The sequence below is a fragment of the Myiozetetes cayanensis genome, unplaced genomic scaffold (assembly GCF_022539395.1).
Source record: "Myiozetetes cayanensis isolate MyiCay16 unplaced genomic scaffold, myiCay2020 scf18, whole genome shotgun sequence".
Classification (NCBI taxonomy): Eukaryota; Metazoa; Chordata; class Aves; order Passeriformes; family Tyrannidae; genus Myiozetetes; species Myiozetetes cayanensis.
Genome location: NW_026087389.1, coordinates 15,416,861 through 15,429,891, shown reverse-complemented (window position 1 = coordinate 15,429,891; position 13,031 = coordinate 15,416,861). Strand labels below are relative to the sequence as shown.

The following is a 13,031-nucleotide window of genomic DNA, read 5'->3' as shown; positions in this document are numbered from 1 at the left end:
GGCCTGTGTGTGTGCAGGTCTCGTGGCAAAAAAACTTCGTCAGTGGGGTTTAATGTTGCAATTGCATCTCCCTTTGCATACAAACTGACTTCAAAAGCAAGGTCTCCCAGCAGTTGGAAGACTTCCAGCTCAGTTGCACTACAGACACACTGACCAATTATGCAAGAATGTCTTCTCATCATGTGTGGAAAACTGCAGAGGTGTTAAGGATGAGTCGCTGAGGAGTTTTGTGTCAGAGAAGATCAGAGAGAACAGATCAGAATCTTTCGCTTTTGGTTACTGATGAGACAGTGTAAGAAGTTCTCAAAAAGGCATCAGAGTTGACTAAGTTAAAGGAGTGTGTTTTATTACTAAAACTGGCTTTTGCAGCATAATTCCTAGAGCAGAGTAGTTTATGGTTACAAGCTGTAACTTAACATTATTTTTTTAAGTACAAATGTTTACTTGCTACTGGGTACCTATGGAACTAATAGGTGGAACAAAGATTTTTTTCCAAGTCTCCTCAAATCTATTTGACTATTTTATATTTAAGTTATATTTTCGTACAGTTGTATTTAAAGATTCTCTTTGTCAGAGAAAAGGGTGCAGTTCCCTTTTTTTTGTGCAGAACAGGTCAAAATATTTGTAGTGAAAATCTTATTTATCCTTATGTCCTGGTTTAAGACAAAGGGATTGCAAAGGGAAGAGCTCTCTGTCACTGCTGAAGTCACCAAATATCACTAAAAATGCAGTCCTGTGTGTACTTTCGACCACAGAATTCGAAAATACCTTTTTTAATAGGAGGTGGTGTTTGCATATTTGACAAACGTGCACTTTAATGTGTGACAAAAATCCGTTGTGATGGTTGATTGTGAAATGAGTATCTGTGGATGACTCATTATTTCTGTTCCTGCAAGTCTCTTGTGCATACCTCTCAACTGACCCGAAAGAGATGGAACACTTCTGATGCTTTTCCTTTCGTAGGGCCTATGGTACAGGACCATCATCTGACTGAAGCAGTTGTGCTGCAATATTGCAAAAAATAATTCTGTCCCTTGTTTTTTGTTGGAAAAATAATCTTCTGTTTAATATGCTTAACAGCAACGACAAAACAATTTCTCCTGTTTCATTTCTGTAAAGTCTCATTATCCTTTAGTGGTTAGAAAAAAACAAAGAACCCAAGGGGTACAGTGCAGTTGTTTCTACAGAATTTCTGTGATTTTTCAGTGTCTCTCTTCTAATAATTGACAACACACCTAGCAGACATGTTTTCAGTGACATCCTTTTGCTTTGCATATTCCCTCGATGATTGTTTCTGACAGCTTTCCTTGCTTAGCTAAACCTTGTGCAGGACAAGGCGATGTGTCGAAGAGGTGGCAACAGACCCTAAGTGCAAATCTGTTGTAGGATCTGGACACCAGGAAAGTCCCAAGCCTTAAACCAAACAGTTTCATTGGAAAACTGCTCAGAACTTTTTAAGATTTTTTACATTTTTTAATAGATTTACTAGGTCTTAATGTGATTTATTATCCAGACCACTTAAATGGGCCTTAGTAAATACTGAGCTGTGCGCTCCCGTGCTTACTGTCACTACTCCAGCATTCCTTTTCCCTGCGTGGCTGCCGAGGTGAACACGATGCTCTCTGACCTCAGCATGTCCAGCCGGCTCCAAGGGACATTTTACCAAACCTGAGGTTTTAGTTGAGCCACTGACCTTCATTACTGTGCACTGAAATGTCAGAACTGCAATAAGTTACAGCACTAGTGTTTCTTTTAGACTAAATCTACAAACTAAGGACATCGGGAGCTTAATTGAGTTCTTTTTGACATCGGTGGGGAGGGGGTGGGTAGGGATAGGGAAATGTCCCTCATCAGTGTTACCTCTGCTTTAGCTTTCTGGGGTTTTTTTATTGATTGTGTGACTTGCATCTTCTCTTGACGGTTCACCACTGGCTGGGCGCAGGTTTCCAGAAGCACAGTACTTCCAGGATTCATTTTCAGCAACAGAACAGTCTTATCCAGCTCGCTTTTCCAAAGGGATTAAGAGCTAGGACTGGCTCTTGTCGCAAATGTCAGCATTTATTTCTTTTAGCATAGGATTTGTTCCGTTCCAGGTAGTGAAATAAAGCAGCTGCACGTGTGCTGTGTCCCACTGCACAGCCCTCGCTGTCCTCGCCCGCTGAGATCCCTGAGCAGCGCACACGGATTGAACCGTCCGAGCTTGCATTTTATCTTCCGGTCCCTTCCCTCCAGTCCCTTCAATTATCAAGATGTTTCTAGTCTCATGTTTAGTCTGTGAATTGTCAGTATAAGATTATGGCCTTAATCATGTGAAAATATTTGTTTTGAGCAGACCTCAAGCTTACTGACCAGGTACAAACCAGTGGAAAGCGCAATGGAGCAGTTTCTTGAAGGCAGTTGTAGCAAAGGTTCTGAAAGCCTAATTTTTCATGTCTTAAGTGCTTAAATGTCACTTGATGTGAGATATCTGGTATGCCTAGCAAGATGATATAGTAAAGTACTAGGAGCAAAAGAGACAGAAATATTTTGAACACCACATTAGTAACAGGAGGAGCAACCTTCGAAGGGGAAAAGCCGTCCCTGACTCTTTCTACTCAGACAAAAATGTTATTCACAACTTTAGCTAAATAACAAAATCTGAGGTCTTCTCCTGTTCATTCTTTGCTGTCATGGGAAAGAGATGGAAAACGTAAAATTGGTGGTTTTCCTCTTTGTAAGGTAAATATTGGAATTCTTGCCGTAGGTACAAGTAGGACAGTTGCTCTTGTCTGACGGGCTTGCAAGTGTGAGAAGGGAACATGTGCCTAGTGCTTCACTGTGTCTTACTGCTCGTTGAGATGGGCTGGCAGGACAGTCTGAAATAGACTTTTCATGAAGAGTTGATCCAGTAATGATATTGGAACATCTCAACATTTGCATTATCCTAAAGTCGGCACTCAGACTTCTGCTTGTAAATGTACTCAGGACAACTCGGAGCAAAGGTTTAATTCAGGCTGTGCTTAGGAAACGTGATTCTGTTTAGTGAAAATAAGCTATGTAGTCTATGCCAAAGTAAGAGAAAGGGATTATAACTGAGAGAAGAGACACAGGTATTGGTGGAGATGGAATTTACTACAAATGGTCAACCTAAATGTATTAACTGTTTCTAGTATCTGACCTGTGACATCTGCATAAACTTAAAACCCTGGTGTTGTCTAATACGTGGTTTTCAAGTTCTGGCTTTAATACGTTCAGGTCCCCTTGTCTTACTTTAAGTAGGTGAATGCTGTCTGTTAATGTTGCTAACTAAAATGTACTCTAGCTTTTCTTCAGGGAAAACTCAGTTTCTGAGTTGCAAATTAGAGCAATGCAAAGTGATCCCCTCGGGCAGGCGATTCCTGCCGTGCCTGGGGAGGGAGGCCTGGGCTCTCCCGCTCTGCTCAGAGCTGAGCATCACAAGGAATCTCTGCCACTGTGCTTGACTAACCCGTGTTTGCAACTTTGCTGTGCTTTTTACGGGACAAACCAGTAGTGAAAGCGAATGAATTCAGCCTCATCCAGTCAGAGTTCCATCTACAGCATAGGCGTGCAAACTTTTTTTAGGGGAAGTTTCCAGTTCAATTACTGAAAATGAGTACTATGGTTTTACAAAGTAAAACTGCAGTATCTTTAAAAAAGGGACTCTTTTGTAGGTGTTTTTGTCTTGCGTGGGTATCCGTCTCAAACTGAATGTGGGGTTGGTTTGTAGGTAAATTCAGAGTATAGCCAATGTGAGCAAAACCAACAGCTGTATTCTGCTGCCCTCTGTTTGGACCATATTGTTTAATCAGTGGTGTTACCTTAAACTTTTAAGGGTATCTGATGTAATTACATTGTATAATGGTTTACAATAAAGTTTGACTATTAAAGATTTGTACACTTGTTTTATACTTGCTGTGTTTCACAGTCCCCGTGTTTCAGTGTTTATAGTGTGCTCCTGTGGGAAGCAGGGTTTGCTCCTTGAGTTTAAATTCAGATCTAATTTTGTGCACTGTTATGTTGATTTTAATTTCAGTATATCCATTTACCTTAATGGCAAGTCCCATTTGAGCTGGAAGAACCGCTATTAAGTTGCAAATTTTGTTTAGAATCCTTGCAGGCTCCTCTTGGATCTGTTTCCTGAGGAAGGTTTGTTCAGGGCTGGAGCTGCACAGTATCAGTCCAATCCTGCCTCTGGAACTCCTGGATAACATCTGCCCATTACTTTCATTACTTTCCAGGCATCCTCGATTCAGTTCATCCTTAGAGGGAATTCAGAGTATAACCTTCACTCTGCCAAGCCTGTCAGCCCCCTGGGGGGTGTTAGCTCTTCTCTGGAGGAGGAATCTTGTGTGAGATCTGGAGACCACAGTGGCACCTGTGTATATTCACCAAACTCTCTCTTGTCATTGCCATATTTTATCTGCAACCACTTCTCAGCAAAGGAGTTTTCCACAGTTCCTGTTGCAGTGGAAGGTTAAAGAGGGTCAACTTTTTAATATCCTCTCTTGAATAAATGAGCCTATCTTGTATCATTGTCATTCATGTCCCATTTGACAGATCTGAGGACCTCAACCATGGGAACAGTATTTCTACTCTGAAATGTAAGTCACTGTACGTTTAGGTTGGGTTTTTTGTAGAAAAAAATAACCTGTGATCTGTGCAAGGAAGTGATTGTGGCTGTTGTTGAGTGTTGGTTTAGGAAATGTGTAATCAAAGAGAACAGAACTGTCCAGGCTGTGGGGATGTCCTAGAAACTTCAGATATGCCCTCTACCTCTGTAAGCTCCTAAATGGCAGGCAAAGTTGAAGTGATTTAATTCTGTTTGTATAATGATTTTGTTTGCATAGATTAAATTGCCATGAAAGCACAACTCTGTTGCTATTCGGGTGAGGAATACGTGGTACCAATTAACTGAAGCAATTTTGAAAGCTGAAGGGAAAAATAGTTCAGTGGCTTGAATTCTAAATATTTGGTTTATAACGTGCAGAATGTTATTTTCCTGTCATAACAGATAGCATTGTAATAGTGGGGCTGTGGAGAAATAGCAGAGAAGAAGTGTTGCTTTGTACAATAGCAAAAAATCTGGTTTTTTTTTAAAGTCAGTTATTTTTGCTTTCATGGTCTACTAAAGGCGCTGCTGTTCTGCAGAAATGCTTCCTCAGGTTTACTAAACCAGGGGTTTAATATAGAAATTCAACCTAAGGAATGGCTGAGGACATAACAACCAAACTGCTTCTTCACCCACAGATAATTCCCCCAGTAAAGGAAAACCTCTCAGGCTTAGAAGGAGTTCAGCTCAAAGGCAGAACGGGCACCCAGAGGCCTGGGGGGGGGGTGTTAATTCACAGCCAACAAATCCCACAGTCCCAATCACGCAGCACTAGAGCTGTGTTTGATGGCATGTTCTCATAATGGAAAATACCAATTTTATTTGACCTCCCGTTCTTTTTTTCTGTAGCCTAAACAAAACATGGGCAGAGCTCAAAGAAAGGCCAGGGCAGGTTCCTACCACTGCAGCAATCAATCAGCAACCTCTCTAGGAGGAGATGTTTGGAGCTCTGCCATGGCTGCCTTTTCACATTAACCCACCTGGCTGGAGTCCTGGTTCTTTGTGTTGAGTGCAGTCATAAAAGCTGATTTTTTTGCAAGATGAAAAAAAAAAGGAAAGAGTTCCCACCCAATCCTCTCCCACTAATGAAAAATAGGAACCATGCTTAGAGATGTGTTTTTTTAATTTAATTAAAAAATTGTTTAGAGAAAAATGTTAAAAGTTCTGGGAAGGGCTTTATTTCTGTCAGCATGTGCAGTGGGGAACACCGAGATTATCTGTGTCTATGTAAGCTGTCAGCTGTACAGATGATGGGGGAAATGGTTACACTTGCTAATAGTGCTGGAAGTAGAAAGTGATTTTACCCTCAGTTGTGTAAGATGAGCAATAGAACTGTAAGGGTAAAACCAGTTAAAACTAGTTAATAAAACCAGTTTATTAACTCTCCAAAACACACAAAATACTCTTCTGCTGAAGATCCTGTGCAAAAGCAGTCCAAGGCACAACATTATGCTTTGGACACTGGGTTTATATAATCTTTAGAGAATGCTGATTTTGTTATGCTGGGAGAGAAATACTCTCTTTTTTTATCTTCTCCTCCCTCCCCAAGAGGATTCGGAGTCAGTTTTGTGTCCATAACAAAGTTTTGCTTTTTAAAGTTGTAAATAGAGCCCCAGCGGGGTCCCAGAGAAGCCACTCCTATAGGACTGGGCTTCCCCGCATGCCGCTGCCCCAGCTGTCTGCTCCTGTCTGCTCCCGTCAGCGCCGCTCCCGGAGTGCTGCCCGCCCGAGTCATCGCCAGGAATAAACCTGCCAGCAACAACAACAGCCTCCCTCAACCTGAATCATCCCGGGCTCTGCTTTGGGAAGATGACCCAGCTCATGACTTCACGGTGGATGCTCTATATAAGTCCGGGAAAACAACAGGCGCTCGCAGAGCTCACGGGCTGGATTTAATCAGAGCCGGGAAAGCACCTCGGAGGGATTTGGGCTGAGGGAGCACCGCAGTTATGTCACAGGTACGGGCAGAGCTGTGCCACTGGCTGCCCTCCGAGCAGGGGCCTGGCAAACCTGCCACTGCTTTGGATGCTTTGCTTGGAAGAATTTGTTAGCGAGTTCCTCTTGTGAGTTTGGCTTTTCTGGGACTTGTGTGATTACACTGAAGGAGTTTTAACAAGTACAGCGTTAGGAGGGATTATTTGATGAAGAAGGAAAGCAGCTGCCCTCTACGTGGTTAACTGATTTAGTTTTAAAATTTTATGGTTCACCTTAAATATTTTTATTTCTGTAGGAAGGGAGGAAACATTTCCCCTGTTCTGGTTTGGGATGTTTCACAGAAGGGGGGAATCTCTGCCTTTCCAACACGCATTCTCGGACAATGATTTGAAATTCCGGCAGTAGTTTTGAAAGGAGGTGGCTATGCTGAAGTGTGTAAAGCTTAATGTATTAACATGCAGGAAAACCATGTGACTGAAAATTATAACTGTTAGGATAACAGTATTCAAGACTGGAAATTTTATATTACACACTTATTATGTTCATTTTGTAGCTAATGGTTTGTCTTTACTGCACTCTCCAATAAGCAGGGTTTCAAAGTGCTCTCAAAATTAGTTCAGAAATGCTGAGGTTTTCAGATAAATGTTACATGTGCAACACAAGCTGTGTGTGCCTGGCAGAGCTCTCCCCAGCATGAGTTTTACAGGATGGGTGGGGTGGAGAGTAGGGACCCGGGGAGTAGGGGAGGACAGTTCTTGGGGTACATGGAGTAACTCAGTTCAGCTGATTTTCTTTATTCCAAACTAAAAAGGGACCTAAAAACCAGTCATGTGTCTTGTAAACCAGCACTTTTTGACTTGTGACAGGAGGAGATAAAGCACAGGCTGCACTCCTGTGCCAGCTGGGAATGGCTCCTGGCAAAGCCTGCTCACAAATTCTGGGAGCAATTAGCAGTGGTGGGGCTGTGACCCTGGCAGCTGCTGCCAGGGCTCACCGTAACCTCTGTGCAGCAGCTTTGCTCTTCAGCTGGGGGCCAGCTAATCCACAGCAACTGCCCTGCTGGAAAATCCTGTGATCAGAGCATGGGAGGGTTTATCTTAAAATAACTGGGTGAAATTCAACAGCTCTGCTTGGCCTGGCTGTGTCTTGGTACATCTCAAGTGCTGCCTTTCTGCACTGTCCCCAAGAATCCCTGTCCCAGTGGGAAGAAGCCTCACAGTTACTGGCTCTTGCCAGTGATGGGTGAAGGGTCTTTGCATGTTTCCCAATTCTGTTAACACAACAAGGGGCTTTGGTTGCCTGTGGGCCGTGCCATGGGTGTGAGGGACTGTTCCCATCACATTACAGAGGGACAAGTGAAACCCTGGCTGTGGGGTATTTGGTTACCCTGCCAGCTGCCCATCAGCTGTTGTGGATTTTGGAGGGTTTGCTGCCACCCTTTCCCCTCACTTGCCTTGGCTACTGGTGGAGTGCTTTCCCTGGAGATCCCGTGCGTGTTTTGTTTCCCACACCACACGCAAATGGGATTGACAGCGAGCTATTCTGAGCATTTCTGGGAATTTACAGCCAGCAGAAAACATGCTGAAGGCCCCAGTGGAGCCAGCCCACCCAACCATGATCCAGGCAGGCATGCACTGGCTCTGCAAGCTCCCTGGTACTCACTGCTCCAGCCATTTGTAGGCCTTGAGGGATTTGTTTCGCTTCACAACCATTTTTAGCCTCACAGGCAGTGCCTGGAAATTCCTGAGCGGGCTCCACCACTGCCAGAACCCCAATCTCGTAAGCCCTGTGTATGTAGCGATGGTCAGAGAAGTTTTAGTTGATGGTTCAGTGTGCAGACCTGTTTGAGTTGGAGTGTGTGGGTTTTGTGTTCCTTTAAATCATATCCCCTGTCCCTGCATCCTGCCACAAGGGCTGCTGGGTGGGACCTTGGAAATCCATGAAATAGTGAACTGAAGGGGGAATGCTGGTGGTGCTGCCTGCTGCTGAGCGAAGTTGTGTCTGACTGTGGAGTGCTAATTTAAAGGTAGGGATAGGTTGATATGAAACAGCCTTATCCCGATTTTCTTCTAGCAGGATAAACTGTAAACAGATTAGTACTTGGCTGTTGCAGTGCACCACCTGATGATGCATCTGTTTCTGGATTAGATTTCCTTCACCTTCTTTGGGTTCTGAGCCCAGTGTTTCAGATGTGTTCAGTACATGCTTGTGGACAGCCCTGTTGAGTGCTTGGATACTTTTGTTCTCTAAATTTAAGACAATAACTATGATCAGTCAAGTGTTTATTCCAACTAAATCAAGTTGGGCTTCATAATCTCTCTGACCAGTTTCCCAGACAAGTAGTGAGTAGACTGAGGCACAAGCCCAATTTAGTAATGAAGTGTTTTTTCTTTCCCAAATATTGGACAGATTCTTGAATTATTAATCAGTACTTGCAGAATGCTCAAGCAGGGCTGGACAGAAAAAATATAATAATAAATTTATTTTTTTTATAAATTAAACAATCCACTACTCTTTCAAAGGCTGTGCAATCAGAACACAGTTTCAGAAGAACAAAATGGGAACAGATTTTGGGAAGAGCAGTGAAATTTTGGTTATGCAAAGGTCTGGACTAGCTGAGTGTGTAGGCCCAGAATTGAAATTGGTGGAATATTGTGTTAGCACCTCTGTGTGTTGGAGCCTTGGGGTTGAGGCAGCTTTGTTGCCTGTGCTTCGAACCTGAAATGCTGATGTCTGAGCAATATGTTTGTTTCTTAGCCAGCCCCTGTGAAAAAGAAGCGTCCTCCAGTGAAGGAAGAAGACCTCAAAGGAGCCAGAGGAAACCTTACCAAAAACCAGGAAATTAAATCCAAAACCTACCAAGTGATGAGGCAGTGTGGTAAGTCTCTGGGATGGAAATGATTAAGCAAAGTAAGACAAAGACAAGTGAAAGGGTCACCAGTGGAACAGCAGCCTGCAGTGTGCTCATGACCTGGTCCATCTGGGCAGGGATTTGGGGTCCATCAGCTACATGGCACCAAGAGGAGCCAGCTGGGCTCTGCTTCGTGGTCCTTGTTGTTCTTGTCTGGATGAAGTGGGAGGGAGAGCCAAACCAAGGCCTGGGACAATCATCAATGTCAGTGACTGCCCAAATTGAGAATCAGAGGCTTGGTCCATGGGTTTGGGGATTTCTGGCCTCTCAATTGATGAACTTGATGTGTTTGAGATTTAGCAGAAGTTAGGAGGAATAAAGGGCAGGAAGGGAGATAGAAGAGAGTGGCCACTTGCACTGAGCACCTCTGGTGCTCTGGCTTTGTGTTGCTTTTCCACCACCAGTGTAGGGAAAAATGGTGAATTTTAACCCTTTTTCAGCATAATAGCCTGGACCTGAGTAGTTCCCAAATTTCTAAAGCACCTGCAGGGATTTGGGGCCAGTCAATAGTAGTGACCCACAGGTGTGCTGTCAGCTGCCCTGTGCTCAGGGTGGGAACACTGTGTTTTAAGGTTTGGGAGATTGATGGCCAGATGAAGTATTTATCAAATGTGTCTATATGTATTCCAGCAGCACTAGTTTTACTCACCAAATTTGGGTGCTACTTCACTGATTGTCTCTCCTGGTTTTCTTTTCCAAGAACAAGCGGGCTCCGCAGCACCTTCCGTGTTCAGCCGGGCTCGGACAGGGACTGAAACAGTCTTTGAGAAACCAAAGGATGAGCCGGCCAAGAGCGTCTTTGGCTGACAGCAGACCTGGATGGGTCTCACCCAGATGATTGTTGTAACCTTTTCCCAAACTTCTGTCCCTTACACTAGAGTCACTGTAGATTCAAGCAGCTATTTTCCACTGTAAGTCATTAAGGGGGGATTATGCTCAAGTCGAAGGGTAAAACTTCCGTGTTCATTTTTATTACGTACTTTCTTTCTATGTGTTGGACGGTGTTTGCTACAATGGTTTAATAAAAAAAGGGTGTTGGACACAGCTCGGCACACTGTGGTGACTCATTTCGGTTTAGGCTCAGTCAATTCTGGCTGTCCCCTCACGGATCTCCCCTCACGTCTCCCCCCTCACGGATCTCCCCTCACGTCTCCCCCCTCACGCCCCTCAGGGCAGCACTGCCGTGATTTCCCCTCATGCAGCTCTGCTGGGAGGGCAGATGCTGGCCCCTCAGAGTGCACCAGCACCAAAGAAGGGATTTAAGCCCATTCCCCAGTGGCTTTTCCCTCGTGTCCCACGAGACTGAGTGAGAAATGTGGTGACAAACCCAGCTGCCATGTTCTGCCCCACCGAGTGTCCCTGTACGGCAGCCAGCCCCCTCTGAGGGGGAGCTGGGTTTTTTGCAATGCTTTTTACTTCTTTATTTGCTGCCTTAAACATCAAACCTGCTTTTCCCAAAAGCTGGAGTGTTCCCCCTCAGCTGGATCTTTGTGCTCCAACACAGACATCCTCTGCTTTGTGGGCACCTGCCACTCTTTCCACGCACCTTGAGTCCCTGCAGCCCATCTGGGGACAGTAAGGTAGGTGACATGTTTATTTAGGGGATTGCTTTAATTTTACGAAGGCTAGACGTGATAAAGAGGTAAAAGTGATGTCAAAGGTCTCTGTGCACCATGAAAAAGATTATATTTGCCTTGTGTTTCCCAAACACTTGACAGATAAAACGTGACAATGTCCACACAGCTCCCAGAGAGGCTGCCCAGCAGAGCTCGCATGAGGCAGCAGCAAAATCCTTTGGCTTTAAAGGGAAAGCTTCCTTAAGGATATTGCTGGTGCATTGCCTGACCCTGTTTTCTTCACTTTCAATTATCATTTGCAACCCAGACCCCTCCTTACTTTGCTGGGCAGGATTTCTCCATGGAGCCCAGGCTCCTCACAGGTACCTTGGCACAGCCTTTTCCCCTGAGAAAATTCCTTCCAGAGCATGGAAAAAGTCATGGTGGAAAAGAGTTGTCACCCTGATAACGCTGGAGCTGCCCCTGCAAGGGCTTTAACAAACCCTCCTAATTACTCTGCAATGAGAAGTTGGCAGGAGGTTGTTCAATAGTTATAAAAATGATGGAGAGGGACAAGTGGGGCAAAATGTTACTTTCTTCTGTGTGATAGAAGGGACTGACTATTGCAGACTTGCAGGTGGGGCAGCAGGAGAGGGAGGTGCTGTATTTCAGACTCTGTTTCAGGAATGTTGCTGCCAATTTAGCAAAACACAGAAACCTCTGTGTCCCATGGACTTGCAGCACAAATGTAACAGAGAAGCAAAATAAGTCACCTGCCAGAAACTTGGGATTTAGCTATCAGTTTTATTTCCACAGTGTCGTCAGGTTCAGTGACTTCTGATGCTTCCCAGTGTGACAGGAAATTCCCAGGACTGGGGATCTTCTTTAGTTATTCTGTCTTTTAAGATGGACTTCATCTAAAAAATACACACTGGAGGTAAAACCATATTCCTGAGACAAAGTCACTCCCTGTTTGGGACAGCAAGGTCTGTGCTCTCCTGTATGTATCACAGGAATCCTCCCCCATCTCCAGGCTCGCTGCTGTGCTGGAAAAGTTACTGGTTGCTGCTGCAGGACAGGAGATACTTGTAGGTGAAAGGGACAAATAGAAAGCTGCCTGCAGAATTTTTTTGTCAGTTTTTTCTCCGTCCTTGCAAATCTAATCAGTCCAATCATGGGAAAAGTGACAATGGACATGGAACATCACAGGAAAATGGATAGAGAAATGTCTGAACAAAGCCCCAGGGTCTGAGTTTTTAGGTAATTTTGCACTCAAAATTATCTCCTGTTGTGATGGTGAGTTCAGATCCTTCCTCCAGGATGACCTGGAGTCGTTTCACAGCATGTTCACTCCTCAGAGTGAGAAGCAGTGGGGGCTGCAGGACTGGTGCCCAGTGTCCCAGCAGCAGCGGAACTGGACCAGCAGGGATGGCTGGGGCAGGGCTTGTACTGAAACAGGGCTTGGTGCTCCACTCAGGGACAGGGCTGAGCCTGAGGATCTTCCTGCAGCTGCTTCAGCAGGCCCCAGAGGGATGTGGAAGGGATTTCACAGGATTGCCAGGTGCTGGCCTGCCCCAGGCACCCAGGAGGGGGGCAGAGCTGACCATGCAGCCTAAAACTGCGCAGTGAAAGCAGCTCTTTAAAATCCATGTGATTTTACCTGTGGGCATTAGAAAACTAATGACAGATCTGCTTAATTAAAGCTAAAGCTTTGGCCCTTGCACCTCTTAGGCCACTTAAGTGTATAATCCTGTGTATTTTAAGGGATTAAAGCATTACACAAGTAGTACAAGTTAATCAAAAGTATAGCAGTTTAATTTTTTCTCTCTTAAAATATACATATTTACATGTCCTGTTATAAAGAATACAGTATTTGCCAGTAGTATAAACAGCCTGCCTGGGAGAAATGAAGTTTATTTTTTAAAAGAGTTACTTAAAGCACAAGCCTTTTAAGACCAGGGTGTGCTCGGCACATTCTTTGTAGTGAACTTGGTGAGTGATAAATTATCGAGCCCTGCAT

General features: G+C 44.4%; 1 protein-coding gene across 2 annotated transcripts in view; it reads left to right on the top strand.

Moving 5' to 3' along the window:
- Positions 1-10,499, top strand: part of LOC126638689 (musculoskeletal embryonic nuclear protein 1) — a 37,496-nt gene extending 26,997 nt beyond the window's left edge. The window contains exons 9-11 of one of the 2 annotated variants that reach the window (XM_050312780.1): positions 2,838-2,853; positions 9,306-9,422; positions 10,156-10,499. In XM_050312780.1, coding sequence (XP_050168737.1) covers positions 2,838-2,853; positions 9,306-9,422; positions 10,156-10,262 — 240 coding nt within the window. In that variant the 3' untranslated portion in view covers positions 10,263-10,499. Of the gene's footprint in view, positions 1-4; positions 6,568-9,301; positions 9,423-10,155 lie in introns of those variants that run through there. The other variant, XM_050312779.1, reaches the window with a different exon arrangement.
- Positions 10,500-13,031: the final 2,532 nt, after the last annotated feature.